Source organism: Gigantopelta aegis, chromosome 3, assembly GCF_016097555.1.
Source record: "Gigantopelta aegis isolate Gae_Host chromosome 3, Gae_host_genome, whole genome shotgun sequence".
Taxonomy (NCBI): domain Eukaryota; kingdom Metazoa; phylum Mollusca; class Gastropoda; order Neomphalida; family Peltospiridae; genus Gigantopelta; species Gigantopelta aegis.
In genome coordinates, this window is record NC_054701.1 from 10,034,158 (window position 1) to 10,053,637 (window position 19,480).

The window sequence follows — 19,480 nt, forward strand, 5'->3', positions numbered from 1 at the left end:
GTAAAGGCAAGTACTTTCTGCACCCCTGAGTTTAGGAAGTTCCACAATTAATATTTTATGGGTCGGGACGTAGTCCAGTGGTAAAGCGCTTGCTTGATGCCTGATTGGTCGTACATCGATCCCTGTCAGTGGACCTATTGGGCCATTTCTCGTTCCAGCCAGTGTGCCATGACTGGTATATCAAAGGTTGTGGTATGTGCTATCCAGTCTGTGGGATGGTGTATATAAAAAAATCCCTTGTTACTAATGGAAAAATGTAGTAGGGTTCCTCTATAAAACTATGTCAGAATTACCAAATGTTTGAAATACAATAGCCGATGATTAATAAGTCAATGTACAAAAGAAAACTTTAATATTTTATGCCCAATGATTCTGCTACATGATTTCTCTATGCATACTTGATTTAAAATTTTAAATTGTGGGTGGTAAGCATAACCAAAAATTGCCTCCCCTTTCCCATGATCAGTTTTAAATTTTACAAGCAAAAACAACAGATATATCCATGTTTCTAAACATCGACATTGATAATATAAAACTATATGGAAAAACCCCCATTGATCAATGTTATTAGGTGCCATTAACAGTGTTCCAGTAGAACAAACCTGAGAAAGAAGACGATTATCACAATTAAACTTATAGAGCCAAATTTACAAAACTTTTTAGACTTACATGTGTGTAACTACATACATTTACTATACTTAAAGTTAAACACTTGCATTTTAGACTTACATGTGTGTAACTACATACATTTACTATACTTAAAGTTAAACACTTGCATTTAAGAGAAACAGGCTTCGTAACTTTGGCCCATACATTTTTTATATCTCTGCATAAAGCAAAGACAAAAGCATATTCTGACAAGATTACAGTGTTCAGTTACCAGATGACAAGATTACAGTGTTCAGTTACCAGCTGACAAGATTACAGTGTTCAGTTACCAGCTGACAAGATTACAGTGTTCAGTTACCAGCTGACAAGATTAGTGTTCAGTTACCAGCTGACAAGATTACAGTGTTCAATTACCAGCTGACAAGATTACAGTGTTCAGTTACCAGATGACAAGATTACAGTGTTCAGTTACCAGCTGACAAGATTACAATGTTCAGTTACCAGCTGACAAGATTACAATGTTCAGTTACCAGTTGACAAGATTACAACAGTCACAAAGAAGCACGCTCGGTGCTTTGTCTCTAGGCAAAATGCCACTCCTGGGGACGAGACATCTTTCCTATTCATTTTCCTGTTCATGTTCTGGACAGATCCAAGAAGATGGTTGGAATCCTTCAAACACAAATCTGTCTTAACACTATTTCAGCTGTGTTTCTTTTTGCTACCAGTCAGTGCCTGTTTGTATGTGATGTATGAACACATTAACAAGATGAAGTTGATGATATAGGTAGTCACACACACCACACACAAGTCTTGTAGCACGAAGTACAGAATGCAGCTCAGGTAGATAGACCCAGCATTGGAGAGGATGGCTGTGAAAAACTGAACAGAGGCACCTGTCAGGGACGGGCTCAGCACTGAAAAAAACAACACAATGCATGATGTGTACATGAGTGCACTTGCATAATGTATGTGTCTATGTGTGCTTATTGCGCATGATATGTTTAAATGTGTATGTACATGATGGTATTGTGCAAGATGTGTGTTTGTGCATACAGATCTATGATGTAATAATAGCTTTATTCACATATGTGTCATGTGTGTATTTATGAAATCTCTCTCTTTCTCGCTCCCCCCCCCCCCCCCCTTGCTCTCCTTCTCTTGCTCTCCCTCTGTATGTCTGTCTCCCTCCCTCCCTCTCTCTTCTCTCTCTCTCTGGCAGACTGTCAGTATGTCTCTACATTTAAGACTATGTTACATGTATCTAGACAAATATAACAGGCATGTACTGGTATATCATTTTAACCGGGAAAATATACAGAGATAAAAAAGAAAAGGAATGTTTATTAGCATCTCAGTACATCATTTTTAATAGTTATACTTTGTTGTGACAAACATCTATAAACTGTGAAATTCACAAATTTTTCAACAGTTAACTGGCAATAACCACCATAATGCTCAATGGATTTTATATTGGGGGGGGATCCACTTTATGTATGTATGATTTTATAACATTTTAATACAATTTTTTTTTAATTCAATGGGGGAGTATCGTGGTCTGTACCCCCCCCCCCCCACCTACGACACTGATAATGCTGCCAACAGCAGGACAACTGTGGCAAGGTGCAAGTCCTCTAGACTCATGCCCCCCAGCTTACCCCACTGATAATGCTGCCAACAGCAGGACAACTGTGGCTAGGTGCAAGTCTTCTAGATAACAATCAACCTTTTAAAATTAATCAACTTGCAACCAGGGATTTCTCCAACGTGAAATGGGTAAAATTGTGTAACTAAAATATGTTATTAAAATATTCCTATATGACATTCAATGTCAGTGACATACATCAGTGAATCAGTCTCAGTCAATTGACAAGTTACTATTTTTAGTATGCGTCATCATAAAAACACAAAGAGTGTTACAGCAAGAGTAGCTATTGTACGTCATACACATTATGACATTGTTGAAATGATGTTTTAAATGGCCATAACTTCGGCATGAGCACTGGCAGGCATTGTGGCCCATCGAGGGCCTACCCTAGAATAAATCTCTGGAGGAAACCATGGCAACCAGATTAATGTTAATTATGGATTTTGGGATTGTATATAGAAATGAAGCCAGTATCTGTCACCCTTATAATTCCAATAACAACCATAATGGTTGGCTTGACCAAATGAGAAGAACATACTCAACATATTATAAGTTGGAGCTACGTACAGACACATGGAATGATCCAAATTGTCATTGTAAAATAGCCTGCTGTTATTATTGTTATTATTACATTTTTAATGTAGCAGGTGAAAAGAAATATGATTAATACTTGTATTAATTACACACCAGTGTGTGGTGGCCTTAGAGTTACTCTGGGGTTTCCCAACAACAACATGACAGCGGTGAAGATTAGTCAAGGCTATATACACAGCAACCTCCATTATGGTTGTATTTTTGGAATTCATCAGGTTTTTTACACTTGAAAAAAACATAAAATTCCAGGACATTTCCAGGACTTTTCCAGGAATTAAAAAAAAAAAAATCCAGAACATGAAATGTTCAATCAATGTATATTTTAATAATAAATTGTTGTCTGAATTTAGACAGGTTATGAGCACAACAAATGTAAAGATGCCAAAAAAATAAACCACCAAATTTTTTGCCTAAATTTCCAGGACACAAATTAAATTTTATACTTTTTCCAGGACATTCCAGGCCTGGATTTTAAAATAACAAAATTGAAGGACATGAGACATGATTCCGGGATTTCCAGAACACGTAAGAACCCGGTTATAAGCAATATTTGGCATGATGTGTGTATGGTACGGGGGGCATCAAATATTAAGTAACTATTTTTTTCAAAATTGGACACCCTCCCTCCCCTGTAAGACTCCATAATGCTAAATCATACACACCCCAAAAAATATTATGTAACGCTTGGAAACGGCCCCCCACCTCCCATTCACAAAAAAGTCATGCAAATGGTGTAATATAATTTTAACTTACAGTTTTACCATTTGGGAAAGTGCAGATATGCATTTCAATTCTATTTACATAACACTTGCACCTACACCCACCCACCCCCTCGAGTGTTATGTAATATATGAATGGCTCCTAATCTACCGGAGAGTAAAATGAGGATTTGGTTAAGAACAGAGGTGGGGTGGGGTGGGTATTGGGCAATGACCCCCCCCCCCCCCCCCCCCCCCCCCAATCAATTTTTTTCCCCCAACTATTCTACAGGTATTTGATAAAATGATACATACATACATAGTATAAAATCCTGGCTACACCAGTGGCTATAACCCACCCCTAGATTGATTATAATGCAGAATACAATTAGTTACCAAGAACTGCCTGAAGTAGGTAGAAGATTATCCCAAACACACTGTTAGGCTGGTTCAGTATACTGTCCTTTGAGAAGATTCTATCCACGAGACCAAACCCTCGGCCGTACCTAAAAGAAAACAGCTATTATTTGTAATAATAAAGCAATTTGATAAACTCATTTTATCATATAATATCTTACATATTCAGTGCAATCAAAATATGTGATATTTTTAAGATCACATACTTTAAGAATTTGATAACTTTGCAAATTAGATGTAAATTAATCGAGGTCACTGCACTAGGTTTATAGACATTTAAGCAAACGTACTTGTGTAAAACTCCATAATTGACATATGCATTCAGTCATCGAATAAAAACATTTCAATGGCAATTTGACACTGAAAGCTGTCCAGCGTTCAGAAAACAAAAAAACGTTAGGCTATCAGTCTACAGGCTGGTAGGTACTGGATTTGGATCTCAGTCACGGCATCCAAACCGACTCCAAACCCTGAGTGAGTGCTCCGCAAGGCTCAATGGGTAGGTAGGTGTAAAACCACTTGCACCGACCAGTGATCCATAACTAGTTCAACAAAGGCCATGGTTTGGGCTATCCTGCCTGTGGGAAGCGCAAATAAAAGATCCCTTGCTGCCTGTCGTAAAAGAGTAGCCTATGTGGCGACAGCGGGTTTCCTCTAAAAAAAAGTGTCAGAATGACCATATGTTTGATGTCCAACAGCCGATAATAAGATAAAAAAATCAATGCGCTCTAGTGGCGTCGTTAAATAAAACAAAACTTTTTACTTTCATCAAGCAAGTCCAATTTTTTTTATAAAAAAATCAGTTCCGAATCCATGGTCTAGTCTCCAATTTGGTTAGAATTTTTCTTACCTTGACGTGAACACTTTTGAACAGCTTACGGTTTCACTAAAGTCGCACATTGCGGTAAATGAATGATCCCTTTCCTTCGCTATTTCAACATGCAGTGCGTACGCAGACACTGCCAGTCCTAAAGAACAAAGAATAAGTATAGCGTTGTCCACATTCTTTAACCGAATGCGGCGAATCATTGCGACACTTTGTGGACAAACGACGGAAACGTCAGCGGAAACAGTTTTCGTTCTTGTCTAAAATCCGGACCGTAACACTGGATCGATTCGTCTTATTTAAAACAGCACCGGACTGAGTTTATTTTATGATTCATGTAAACAAAGCTAAAGTTTATTTTGTTTAACGACACCACAAGAACACATTGATTTATTAATCATCAGCTACTGGATATCAAACATTTAGTAATTCTGACAGCACGATCGTAGGAAGGAGCCAAAAAGTATGGTCGCTATTAATTAATATGTTAAAAATGTAATATTATGCTGGTTTGTTTTGAGCTATTAATATGAAATTTATTTTGAAAAAAAAAAAAAAATTATAAAGGAGTTGGTACGGTCATGAAAGCAATGTATATTATGAGATCTATACTAAAAAAATTTGTGCAGTTTTGAAAACAATGTATGCAGATATCAATTTAATTATTTATTTACTTGTTTGTTCTTTTCTTTCGTTCTTAATTTCTTACTTTATAGATTAAAAAACCAACAACTTTATTTTAATTTGTGGATGATATATATATATATATAATCGTACATTAGAAGGGAGGGAGGCAAGATCGTAATTCAGTATACTGTCGTAATTCAGTATACTGTCGCAACTTTGCGATCTCACAGTGCGAAACGACTCGGAACGATGAAGTGAGAACTTTGTTAACTACGATTAGGCCTCGTGTTTCGTGAGATTTCCAATTTACTGCAGCGCAGTGACCGGTCACAACAGCAGCCTTTGTAAACAAACCTAAATGACCACGACTCAATACATTTAATAGCATTTGCATTTTTCTATTAATGGAAATGTGATATCATTTAAAACTTCATATTTCGTCATATCGAATGGTGGCGACATCATGATGTAAAGGTATAGACAGAACTTGCACCAACACCTGTCATTTGTTGCTGTCATTTATTAAATTATGCATTCACTACACCCACACATGTCATGTGCCCACATGTCCATCCATCTGCGAAAATGACGTAATCGGCCATATAAAGCGTCTTTGTAACATGTGCAAGATGTCATAATTCGACAACATGCTACGAACAATATCTCTGGTGCTACTCGCGTTTGGTTGTATCTTGCCGTCCAGTATGGCAAATCAATGTTGGAATGGAAACATTGTACGCGACTGTTTAATTTACGGCAAACAAACAACAACTTGTTATGGTAAGTTCTCCATTCTTCTTGAATTAGTTTTTTTCGAAAGATCAATGTTTCATTAAGTCTTGGTATGAACATGTTTTTTCCTCTTTTATGGAGACTGCTATTTTGGATATCATGTGATGTATAACTTTGGTCACATAGCTAATATGAAGTGTCTAATTAGTTAAAAGTGGATACATGCTGGAACATTTGTCTCAAGATGATTAGGAAGCATGCAACTAAATACTGAAACACGTTGCAGGTTGTCCAGACTTGTCCAACTCTGTGAAAACAATAGTCTACACGAACATACATTTGTTCCGGCTTGTGACTTGTCCAACAATGTTTTTGGACAAATAATATATGATCGTGTAAATGGGTTTTAACAACTGCAATGGAAAGAGGATATTGTTCAGATGGAATACATCTGAACGACAAAACCGTATCCCATATCATAATCGTATCCGCACAAGACAGAGCTGGCATCAAGTACCTATGATATATCTCTGCTTTAAACGTGATTTTACTGATTGTCTAAATTTGACGTTTGACCTTGACCTTGACCTTGACATCTACAATCCGGTAGCCCCCTGTCAAAACAATTGTATGGTCCTAAGGTACAACTGTGCCAAATTTGGTGCTTTGGGCCAACGTGTCACAATATCGCAAAAATTTGGACTTAAGCCACCGGACTAGGTAGCGAGTTAAATTAACATAGTATTGATACCATAATAGTCTTAGCTCGTGAATATTCGGAATATTGAGGTGTTCCGAATGCCCTTTCCGAACGCCTCGGCCGACATAAATTATTTATTTGATCGACAAATCATATCCGACATCATTCGTATTTCCTTTGATTTTGGGGAAATACTGATTACATCACTGGCAATGTGATAAAACGAAAACCTGTCTAAGATATTATATACTGATTACATCACTGGCAGTGTGATAAAACGAAAACCTGTCTAAGATATTATATACTGATTACATCACTGGCAATGTGATAAAACGAAAACCTGTCTAAGATATATATATATATATATATATATATATATATATATATATATATATATATATATATATATATATATATATATATATATATATATATATATACTCAGCGTCACTATTGAAGGGTCACTCATATTGTTAGTACTACACCTGTTAACGATGCCCGTCCAACACACTAATTATGAAAGAAGGAATGTATGGGCTTCGTGGATTAGGCCCAGAGTGAGGTTTCCTAAGTAGCACGTGGATTTCAATATGAGTAATGGTACTTCCGATTAGAGGCCACGACAAATTAGTAAATATTATGCAAACACATGTACCTACTATCTGAAATTCTGTATGTTGTGCCCGTGCAATGCGTTCTCACCATCAGTATAAGTTTGCATGACTGCCATCCACATATTATCGTTTCTTGTTTCTTGGCTTCAACGTTCCATTAAATCATATTATACAACTGATAAATTTCACAAAATATCAAACAAAATGTTCCAAACAAAACAGTAGGAAAATAGTACTTAATTGCCGTGAAAACGCATCTATGAGCATCTATAACCTTTTCTGGATGGGAGGGGGTGGGAGGTGGTTACGGTGGGCGTGGAGGGGTTATGCCCCCCTAGTTATCTCGCTTCCTTCGAGAGAATTTAGTTTGTTTGCCCTTTTTACAATTTTCGAACCCTTCCCTTAAAACATCTTGGATCCGTACCTGATTTTACTCACCCCGCTTGATTCTCATGGCATAAGACGTTCAAGGCACCACCACCTTGAATCAGCGCCTGGCAGTGGTAGGTCGTTAATAAATAAAGAACGCCCCGTGGGTGTCCCGGTACCGATCCATACCATGTGTAACTTCGAGCAAGACAATCTGTTTTGGATTTGTGAAGTAGGATGAATGTGATGCGATAAAAGACAATAGCACCAGTACAATTCTTAACACTGGTAACACAAAATCGATTTATTTTTATGTGTTAATTTTCCGCTTTCCGCCACCTCATGGCTACAAACATTTTGCACATGCAAAACGGCCATAAAAATTGACGGTCATTTTGATAGGTTCACAAATATTTTCTCGATATTAGTTTCTACTGGCCCTTTGAAATAGGTTTTGTACATTTATTAGGAGTGTCACTTGGACAATTAACAACACTGAAAAAAGGATCCCAATACATGAATGAAGTTAGGGTAGTCCGTAGCCTAAATTGAGAGGGGTAACTACAAACAGATTCGGGACATATCAATAGTCGGTCTTCTTGGGGAAGGAAGAAACACATGCTTTATTTGACGAAGGAAGGAAATGTTTTATTTAACGACGCACTCAACACATTTTATTTACGGTTATATGGCGTCGGACATATGGTTAAGGACCACACACATACTGAGAGAGGAAACCCGCTGTTGCAACTTCATGGGCTACTCTTTTCGATTAGCAGCAATGGATCTTTTTATATGCGCCATCCCACAGACAGGATAATACATACCACGGCTTTGATGTACCAGTCGTGGTGCACTGGCTAGAGCGAGAAATAGCCCAATGGGCCCACCGACGGGGATCGATCCCAGACCGACCGCGCATCAAGCGAACGCTCTACCACTGGGCAACGTCCCGCCTGTTATTTAACGCTGTACTAAACTCATTTCTAAATTACGGTTATACGAACTAAGACTTTTGGTTAAGGAACACACAGATAATTACAAATGCATCCCGCTGCCGCAACTTCATCGGCTGTTCTTTTCAATTGTAGCAGCAAGGGATCATTTATATGAACAATTCCACAGACAGGATAATGCATACCACCATCTTTGTTACACCAGTTGTATAACACTGGCTTCAATAACAGATAGCCCAATAGTCCCACCGACGGGTCTTCTTGGTGGAGACAAAAAGGACACATTTTGGTACTTTGGGATGTCCAACTGTCCCTCCTCTACCACGCCAATAGGAAGATATAGTAATAAGCAGTGGCGAATCCAGAAAATCCATTTAGGGGGCCCCAGTGACATGAGGAGGAATGCCAATGGAACTTTGGGGGAAGTTTGGAGGGGATCGTAAAAAACTGAAAATTAATATATACTCTTCAAAAAAAGAAACGCAAAAGGGTACAAATGGGTTATAACTCCGATTTTATGTTTCCTACCGGTTCATGCTTTGTGAATATAAGGTCATTGCATGTCCCAAACACATTCCCACGGTTACATTCGATAGAACGCAGCTACTGTACAATAAAGTTCCAAAATGTGAATATTCGCAAAAACGCAGCCACGTGCAAACCATGTCACCACTGCACGTGCGTTGTCTGCACGTGCAACATGAACACCAACAGTATAAAAGTGCAGGGTGTTCGCTTGCCTGGCCTCTGTATCTGGCCGACAGTTGACAATCCAGGACATGCCACGTCTCAGTGAACCGCAGAGAAACAATGCCATCGGCCGACTAGACGCAGGCGAATCCAGAACGGCCGTTGCCAGGGCATTCCATGTGTCCCCAAGCACCATCTCCAGACTGTGGGACCGTTACCAGCAACATGGATCAACACGTGACCTCCCTAGATCCGGTCGACCACGGGTCACTACCCCCGGGCAGGACCGCTACATCCGGGTACGCCACCTTCGGGAACGATTGACTACTGCCACCTCCACAGCCGCAGCAATACCAGGTTTGCGCAGGATATCCGACCAGACCGTACGGAACCGCCTACGTGAGGTAGGAATTCGTGCCAGACGTCCAGTTCGAGGTGTCATCTTAACACCACAACACCGTCGACTCCGACTGCAGTGGTGCCAGATTCATCGACAATGGCCTCAACTGCGATGGAGACAGGTGTGGTTCAGTGACGAGTCCCGATTTCTGCTCCGACGTCATGATGGAAGATGTCGCGTGTATAGGCGTCGTGGTGAACGTTATGCGGCAAACTGCGTGCAGGAAATGGACAGATTCGGTGGGGGTAGTGTCATGGTGTGGGCAGCCATCTCACACACTGGCAGAACTGACCTGGTCCACGTGCAGGGCAACCTGAATGCACAGGGCTACATTGACCAGATCTTCCGGCCACACATCGTTCCAGTTATGGCCAACGCCAACGCAGTGTTCCAACATGACAACGCCAGGCCTTTCACAGCACGTCTCACAACGGCTTTCCTACAGAACAACAACATTAATGTCCTTCCTTGGCCATCGATATCACCGGATTTGAACCCAATTGAGCATCTATGGGACGAGTTGGACCGACGCCTCCGACAGCGACAACCACAGCCCCAGACCCTGCCCGAGCTGGCAGCAGCCTTGCAGGCCGAGTGGGCCACCATCCCCCGGGACGTCATCCGTACTCTGGTTGCTTCAATGGGCAGGCGGTGCCAGGCAGTTGTCAACACACGCGGAGGCCACACCCGGTATTGACTCCAGATGACCTTGACCTTGGTGGTGTGTCCTATCACTTACTCACAATGGACTAGAGTGAATTGTGAACAATCCTGCAACATTTGGTAATTATCGGACTCACCATTCAATAATTAAATCAATTCTCCAAATGTTACTACAATGTGGTTTTGCGTTTCTTCTTTTGAAGAGTATATAATAAAATTATAACTGTCGCAAAATTTAGAGGGGGGGGGGGGGCGGGCCCCTGCCCCCCCCCCCCCCGATCCGCCTATGATAACCTGTAAATAAATATGTTATTCTTTTCAGAATTCATGTTACGTGAACTTTACGACGACGATAGATTCAAGAAGAGTATGCTTGAAATAACAGACTCCTGGGTCAACGTTTGTGTTCCTTGTACAGAAGCAATACTACGTGAGTTTTATTCATCATGTCCCATTGTTAGGTTCTTGTGAGGTAACTGAACAGGCGAGTTTTATTCGAATATAACCCACTGTTATTTTAGTTTTACTAACGTCCCATAAATATAACAGAGAGACAGATGGGGAGGGAGGGGAGACATGTGCACGTATACATGTTATAGATGATAATTTTTTAATGTTTCATTTCGGTCTTATGTACACATATTAAAACTTGAGATTGGGCACATTACTCTACACAGGCCTCCCTGGTTCCCACAGGCAGGATAGCACAAACCATGGCCTTTGTTGAACCAGTTATGGATCACTGGTCGATGCAAGTGGTTTTACACCTACCCATTGAGCCTTGTGGAGCACCCACTCAGGGTTTGGAATCGGTGTCTGGATTAAAAATCCCATGCCTCAACTGGGATCCGATCCCAGTACCTACCAGCCTGTAGACCGATGGCCTAACTACGACCCCACCGAGGCCGGTCCCTAGATTTTAAACACTAAGACATATTTTTACCTAGACCCTAGTTTCAACCCGTAAAAATGGACACTAAGTTTGGTTAATGTACAAATATGTAACAAATTTGGATACAACAGAGTGAAACAAGAGTCTGTGACGTTGAAATACCCTTCAAAATAGAACGCGACTACATAACTGTTACTTCTCAGACGCACGTGCGTTTTTCAAAATATGAAAAATGCATTTTGTGGTATTAGAAACACCAGAATGAACAGAAACACTTCGATTGTATGGAGATGGATAATCTAAACAATAAAATATAAGAAATGTTTGATTTCAGTGATTATAAACGGCTATAATAGTGAAAAATATGCCTTAGTGTTTAAAAACTAGGGTCTGTCCCTTTAAACATTTAAAAAATAAAACAGAAGTACATAAAAACAGCGTCTGACGTCACAGTCACTAGCAGCCAGTGGTGTAGATCTTAACGTCACACATAAACTTGCGTTTATTTTCAAAACATGGTCACAGCTTTCAGTCAATTGCAAAAACTATACAATTCCGTTGAAATACGATGTCAAGTATTTACGTTAATGTTTTTAATATCGTCTATTTCCTAACATAGAACCCGTCTCCCCTATATACATATATAGATGTAGATATAGATAGCAAAAACGGAAAATATTTAACTAGCCCGCAGGACCAAAACCAACTAAAATGTACTAGCCCGCTAGAATATAGAACAATATATTATTAAGAATATTATAATATAGTGTCTTCATTTCAAATTATATATATATATATATATATATAGAGAGAGAGAGAGAGAGAGAGAGAGAGAGAGAGAGAGAGAGAGAGAGAGAGAGAGAGAGAGAGAGAGAGAGAGAGAGAGAGAGACAGGCAGACAGACAGAGATATAGAGAGACAGACAGACAGAGAGATATAGAGAGATAGACAGACAGATATATAGATAGATAAAACATTATTAGAACACTTGGTAAGTGATCAACATCACGTGGCAAACGAAAAACAGAAAAAAAAAGACAGACAGAGCGTTGGCCTGGTAGTTGCAATTTTTAACTCATTCGTCAGAATTTGTACTCGCATTTGGCGAGCGGGCAAGTACTGTCTGCAGCCCTGCTGTCTTTATTTTTCGCACAGTATAGGTTTGTCCATCTTTGTCATAATGAAACATGGGCCGTTTTACACTTAGAGTGTGATTAGGGGTGGGGGTGGGTAGGATTGCTCTATGGTAAATTTGTCTTATAGGTGGGTAGGTGGGATAGTGCCCTATATAACGAGGGGTAAATGTAAAACCTGGGAAGGTTGCTTGACTCTTCCACTCGGTTTATCGCATATTATTTTTCTTTAATAAACGATATTAAAAGACTCGAAGAAGGGGGATATTACAACTTTTGGAAAATATTCTGTAAATAGTTCACAGGATAAAAGTTTGGTCAATTCAGGTGTTTGTTCGATCCATTTCGGTCCGTTTTGGTCCATTTCGGTGTTTCATCGGTCCTTTACGGTCCATTTCGGTGTTTCGTCGGTCCATTTCGGTCCTTTTCGACCTTTCGTCGGTCCATTTCGGTCCTTTTCGACCTTTCGTCGGACCGTATTAATTCAATGGGAGAAAGTGTCCAAGAACTCGTATTTCTACCACTCGAACATTTTTACCTTTTTAAATTTTCCCCATCACGTCACGACTGTAGCAGCCTTCTAGTTGGTTTTGTCAACAGTCCGGATCCAGTTGTCTTCACGCGTAGGTACTCGTCTCAACGTAGACGTTACCGCCGTCATTCTCGTTTTAGCTCGATCCAACTTTTGTTTTGATCGGCAGGGAAACACCTCATGTCTCACTTAGTGGAGAAAAAACAAACCAAACCTGGTAGCATGTTTACGTCCGTTCTATAGAAGTTTGGGCGGCAAACTCCCGCGGAAAAGTTTGAAAACTATATGTTCTAAAATACAATTTCCTTAAGTATGACAAATATATGTCAGAAATGTTTCAACGCAAATTCTTTCTATACAACATGGCTTATTTTGAACAGTATGATAACCATAGGATTACATATTAATTTTTTGTTATTATTATTTTTATTATTCCATTCATAAATTATTCATCCGATATGTTTGAATTGTTAGAAATTTCAGGGACTCGGGTTGAATGTCCAGTGGATGGCGATTTCGAGCAAGATGAAAAACTCGAGATATACAACGTCTTAGTTTTTGTTTACATTATCAAGAGCAGCCACGCGGATGCGACGATATCGTTTGACGTTATTAGACATGGAAAGCCAGACATCACGTCCGTCCGCATAAAAGGGCCCTCGAATGGCGTACATCCGGTGGGTCCGTTTTATGTTGAGCCGCCGCTCTCGCGACTACTACTGAAATGGATACGGTGTGTGGATGACATGGGACACGACTGCGACGTCAAGTTCGCCAAGAGAAGACCATTTTCCTTCGTCCATTACATCCATAAGAAATCTCTGGAATAATTTTTGGTATTACTTTTGTTTCGTTATCATCATAATCATCATCATCATCATCATCATCATCATTATTCATTTTGTTTCTTCATCATCATAAGTAGCCGCAGCAGCAGCAGCAGCAGCAGCAGCAGCAACAGAAGCAGCAGCAGCAGCAGTAGTAGCAGTAGATATAGTAGTAGACTATACCTGCTAGGGGACGTACGATGGGAGGGGAGTGGGGGCAAGGGAACACTGCTCAAAGTTTAAAATAATGCATTGTGCTCCCTCCCCCCATTCATTTAATATATAGCTACGCCCCCTTCCCACCCACCCAGTTGTTATCTTCACATTTTTTCTACCAACAAGATAGTCAATTACGGTCAGTCTAAGATCGATCCCCGTCCTCGGCCCATTTGGGCTATCTCTCGTTTTAGCCAGTGCACCACGAGTCGTATATCAAAGGCCGTGATATGTATTATACTGTCTGTGGGTTGGTGCATATAACAGATCCCATGCTATTAATGGAAACATGTAGCGGGTTTGCTATCTAAGACTGTGTGGCAGAATTACCAAATATTTGCCATCCAGTAGCCGATGATAAAGGAATCAATGTGCTGTAGTGGTGTCGTTAAACAAAACAGACTTCTTTGAAATATCGTGTTCAGTTTTAATTGACTGTACAGCAAAACACCTTAGAGAGTGTCACCCTAGAAATTGCAGCCAGATTAAAAGCAAGGCAATTTTAATGGATAATCGTGTCTTCGATGGATAAACTATAGGATATTCTAGCTTTAATGTAAATTCTAACAGATTGGCAGTAATATATAACACTGACTGTTCAATTGTATTATGAATAATATATGTATTTTGTTTTTCTTTGCAGATATGTAACGATTTGAAAAATGGATTTACGTACAAGGTATGATGTGTACCACAGAGAAACAAGCTACGAGAATATAATATGTTTAAACTACTAGATTTTTTGTGGGTTTGTTTTTGTTAAAAAATATTTATTATTTTAAAGTTTTATTATCAACATAGATATCATCTGCATGGTCGAGGTGGGAAAAGATAAGTTTGTTTTTCACATCATCTAGAGCATATTGATTTATTAATCATCTGCTATTGTCGAACTGTCAAACATTTGGTAATTTTGACATATAGTTTTAGAGAGAAAACCCGCTACATTTTCCCATTAGTAGCAAGGGATATTTTATATGCACCATCCCACAGACAGGATAGCACATACCACGGCCTTTGATATATCAGTCGTGATGCACTTGCTGGAACGTGAAATAACCCAATGGGCCCACCGACTAAGCATCAAGCGAGCGCTGTACCACTGGGCTACGTCCCGACAATTAGAATTTTAATATTTATCTTTAATTCGCAATGACGTGTAGTTTTAATGGAGTATCGAAGGACGCAGTAACATTTGTACAGCTCGGTTTTACCAAAACCTCTTTGTATTTCACAGGTTGTGGTAATAAATAGAGGCTATTTCATGGGGTTTTTTTTTATCGAATACGATTTTTATGTCAACTCGTGATGTGAGAAAACCTTATTTTCACGAAGTTCAGGCTCGTATTTACGGGGGTGGGGGTGGGGGAGTTCGGGAGGTTCATCGGAACACTCCCGCAAAAGCTGAGGTTCACTTTTAAAAAAACATATTGCACTAATAGTTGACTGTAACTTTTACAACTCTCTCATAAAACAATGTTTGATTGTCTTCGTCATTTAGCACTCCCTTAATAAAGCTGCAGTATACACGGTTCAGAATTTCTAACTAATCTCGCAAAATACACCCCCCCCCCCCCCCCCCCCCCAGGAAACTACATGTAGCAACACATTTTAATTTTACTTTCTGCTATATTGATGGCCTCGTAGCATTCGATAATTACATGACAATGACAGCAGTTCACCTTCCATGGATTTATCAAACAAATTAAAAATAAAAGGTTAACAGCAGGAAGTCCGGTCAGGTATTGAGAACAAGCTGTTGCAGCACACGCCGGTCAGGTATTGAGAACAAGCTGTTGCAGCACACGCCGGTCAGGTATTGAGAACAAGCTGTTGCAGCACACGCCGGTCAGGTATTGAGAACAAGCTGTTGCAGCACACGCCGGTCAGGTATTGAGAACAAGCTGTTGCAGCACACGCCGGTCAGGTATTGAGAACAAGCTGTTGCAGCACACGCCGGTCAGGTATTGAGAACAAGCTGTTGCAGCACACGCCGGTCAGGTATTGAGAACAAGCTGTTGCAGCACACGCCTGTCATAGACGCAGGTATCGACATTCGCCGGCTCCTCCGTCCAGGACAGGAACAGGTTTTGGGTGGGTGGGAGAGGGGTTCGCCTGCGTTGGCATATGCAAGGGACCACAAACAACCTGACCAGGGTCGGTACCGGGCGAGGGGTTGGTTTTGGTGCTCATGAATTTGCAAATGTCAGATTAAGCCAATTAGAAAATGTTGCATACTTTCTTGAAGGTAATTTCCAAATATTTCAAAATGTTTTATGGCCATTTATGTAGATGCCATTTTGATGATATGACGCATCAGTGAGATAAATGAAGTGGGATGCTATACTTTATGCAATACCTTTTGCTGAAAACGTTTGAGGACTGTACCTGTACTCTTAACATGTTGGCTGTGATCGGTGATGATACAGTTTTTTATAAACGTAATGTGATTAATTTTTCATAAATGTGTTCATTATTAAAATAACTGATCATAGTTCTGAGGTACACGTACCTTTTCCGTTACTAAGGTTATAATAAATAATTACTGCCATATACCTTGGGTCAATACCCCGGGTCCATACCTTAACTCCTGTTGTGTGCTAGAATATCATTATCTTGAATTTAAAAAAAAAAAAATAACCTTAAAGGTCCACGTTTATCAAAAACGTAATTCACTATTGTTTGGTATCTACGTATACCTTTTACAATATATATGGAGTAGCAATAAAATACATTTTAAAAAATTTACCCGTTTTTAATATATTCGCAATAAAAAGTCGCGTTTTCCCCATCGCTTGCCACACCGCCTGTCGACTCCAAGAGTTAAGTCACGTGACCCCGTGACGCGCTAACCGGCATAACACGAAAGCGTGATTCGCAGCCTTTCAGACATTTTACTGGGAAGGTGGAACACGTGTATTTTTAAACGCGAAAATTGTATTCTATTGAATTGAATTGTATGGATGGAATATTCTTTTGGAGATAGTTTGAAATTTAAAATATGGTGAACCATTGTTTAGTGTTTGGATGAAGCAAAGGTGTCGAATTGTAATAATAATTTTAAAAAAATTAAATTTAATTCTAATCTACTCTAACTTAATCTTGGGGCCAAAATATGTACTACCGGACCAAATTTGGCATATTTTTTCATTAGTTTGTCGATCCACAGACTTGGGAAATTACCCATATTGTTGTAAGTGCGTTAAGGGTAGTTTTGGAGCAATAGCGCTAAAGTGTTCTTTTGTAATAAACTATATTTTCCATAATATTATGTTATGTTGCTTATTAACATCTCAAAATCGCTGTCAATGCTCAACAGGACATGGAAAATAAATTCCCATTCCAACTTTTATCAGTTTTAACAAACAAACGGAATTATTTCAGTTTATTACAAAACGACACACGGGTACATTTTTCAAAGTGTCGTTTTGTTAAAGTGTCGAATTGTAATAATAATTTTTATTTTTTTTATTTTATTTAATTCTAATCTACTCTAACTTAATCCTGGGGCCGAAATATGTACCACCAGACCAAATTTGGCATATGTTTTCATTAGTTTGTCGATCCACAGACTTGGGGAATTATCCATATTGTTGTAAGTGCGTTAAGGGTGTTTTTGGAGCAATAGCGCTAAAGTGTCGTTTTGTAATAAACTATATTTTCCATATGTTATGTTGCTTATTAACATCTCAAAATCGCTTTCAATGCTCAACAGGACATGGAAAAAAAAATTCCATTCCAACTTTTATCAGTTTTAACAAACAAACGGAATTATTTCAGTTTATTACAAAACGACACACGGGTACATTTTTCAAAGTGTCGTTTTGTTAAAGTGTCGAATTGTAATAATAATTTTTATTTTTTTTATTTTATTTAATTCTAATCTACTCTAACTTAATCCTGGGGCCGAAATATGTACCACCAGACCAAATTTGGCATATGTTTTCATTAGTTTGTCGATCCACAGACTTGGGGAATTATCCATATTGTTGTAAGTGCGTTAAGGGTGTTTTTGGAGCAATAGCGCTAAAGTGTCGTTTTGTAATAAACTATATTTTCCATATGTTATGTTGCTTATTAACATCTCAAAATCGCTTTCAATGCTCAACAGGACATGGAAAAAAAAATTCCATTCCAACTTTTATCAGTTTTAACAAACAAACGGAATTATTTCAGTTTATTACAAAACGATACACGGGTACATTTTTCTAATTTTGAAAATAGCAATTAGTTTTTTTTTAAAAGAGAAAAAAAAGTTACAAGTCAGAAATAAAAAGAATTGACTGCTCGGTCGAATATTTATATAATTTGGAGCATTTTTGAAGGACAGTCCAAAAATAAATAGGAGAAAGAAGAGAGGATCGGACTATTTAATAATATTAAAAAAAGAAAGTAATTTCGACATAAACTTTTGAACGAAGGTCTAAAAGTTTTAAAGTCCGATCTATATGTCCACGTGAGTGGCCTCGTTAAGGCCGTTAGGGTGTACAGCTTGTAGGGACGAGATGGGTTGCATCCCGTCAAGAAAACCCCTAGACTGACAGTCAGCAGACGTTTAAGGTGTAGTGCTGTGCTGAAATACAGATCTTGGGAAGCCGGATCCGTCTGAACGAGAGAAAGAATCAGACTAGGGTATAGTCCAGTCGTCATGGGTTGGCATAGTGGTGCGGACGGGCCCGACTCCGGAGGATACGAGATGGTATCACAGTAAAACAAAGTAAAGTCTAGAAAAAGAGTAGAAGGGGCCGACCCCGCTTCCTATTTCTTCTTAGAGTGGGGCGGTCAATCTTTCAGTGCTGCTAGAAAACAATCTAATTAAAATTAGCTCCACTATTACATGTGGATCTAAAGACAGCCAGTTGGAGCTCATGTCCACCAATCAAAACCTTACTTGCAGAATCCTGCCAGTGATTTAAAAATAATTTGAAAACATTCCGAATTATCCTGAGGGTATACGACATGTTTCCTGTGAATTACGAATGCCTTAAAACATGTTTTATTTTATAAAATAAATAATTTGTAATGTAAAACTGAAGACTGATTTAGTTTTTTTAAATTTTATAAATAAATAAATAATTTTTAATGTAAAATTGAAGACTGATAACCCACCCCGTACGTATTGGTATGGTTCGCTGTACTGCGGCCACTAAAATAGACTCGCCCGATATTTTTAGAATTTGTATGCTCCCAAATAACGTTATAAAAGGCGAAGTGTGATTGGTCAATATTTAAATTATTATTTACAGACGAAATGTTACCTGGACATTGGGGACTACGCAGTGTTGTTAGTTTTAAATCACTGGCAGGATTCTGCAAGTAAGGTTTTGATTGGTGGAC

The 19,480-nt window shown here is 39.1% G+C and overlaps 2 protein-coding genes across 2 annotated transcripts; one reads left to right on the plus strand and one right to left on the minus strand.

Annotated features, from left to right (window-relative positions):
* Positions 1-238: 238 nt before the first annotated feature.
* LOC121369461 (vitamin K epoxide reductase complex subunit 1-like protein 1) lies at positions 239-5,270 on the minus strand. The gene is made up of 3 exons (XM_041494561.1): positions 4,817-5,270; positions 3,946-4,055; positions 239-1,526 (listed from the first exon to the last, which is right to left on the minus strand). The coding sequence occupies exons 1-3, from the start codon at positions 4,993-4,995 to the stop codon at positions 1,312-1,314; spliced, it is 504 nt and encodes a 167-aa protein (XP_041350495.1). The 5' UTR covers positions 4,996-5,270; the 3' UTR covers positions 239-1,311.
* Positions 5,271-6,040: 770 nt separating this feature from the next.
* On the plus strand, positions 6,041-14,876 carry LOC121369462. Its single transcript, XM_041494562.1, has 4 exons — positions 6,041-6,199; positions 10,866-10,973; positions 13,575-13,936; positions 14,787-14,876. The coding sequence occupies exons 1-3, from the start codon at positions 6,067-6,069 to the stop codon at positions 13,928-13,930; spliced, it is 597 nt and encodes a 198-aa protein (XP_041350496.1). The 5' UTR covers positions 6,041-6,066; the 3' UTR covers positions 13,931-13,936; positions 14,787-14,876.
* Positions 14,877-19,480: the final 4,604 nt, after the last annotated feature.

Bases quoted from the DNA above. Each gene is read 5' to 3' on its own strand.
- LOC121369461 (XM_041494561.1), bottom strand. From the start codon at position 4,995: ATGATTCGCCGCATTCGGTTAAAGAATGTGGACAACGCTATACTTATT. The intron at 4,056-4,816 runs GTAAGAAAAATT...GTTTTCTTTTAG, and splicing joins TCAAAAGTGTTCACGTCAAG to GTACGGCCGAGGGTTTGGTC. The intron at 1,527-3,945 runs GTAACTAATTGT...TGTTTTTTTCAG, and splicing joins CCTACTTCAGGCAGTTCTTG to TGCTGAGCCCGTCCCTGACA.
- LOC121369462 (XM_041494562.1), top strand. From the start codon at position 6,067: ATGCTACGAACAATATCTCTGGTGCTACTCGCGTTTGGTTGTATCTTG. The intron at 6,200-10,865 runs GTAAGTTCTCCA...TATTCTTTTCAG, and splicing joins ACAAACAACAACTTGTTATG to AATTCATGTTACGTGAACTT. The intron at 10,974-13,574 runs GTGAGTTTTATT...TTGAATTGTTAG, and splicing joins TTGTACAGAAGCAATACTAC to AAATTTCAGGGACTCGGGTT.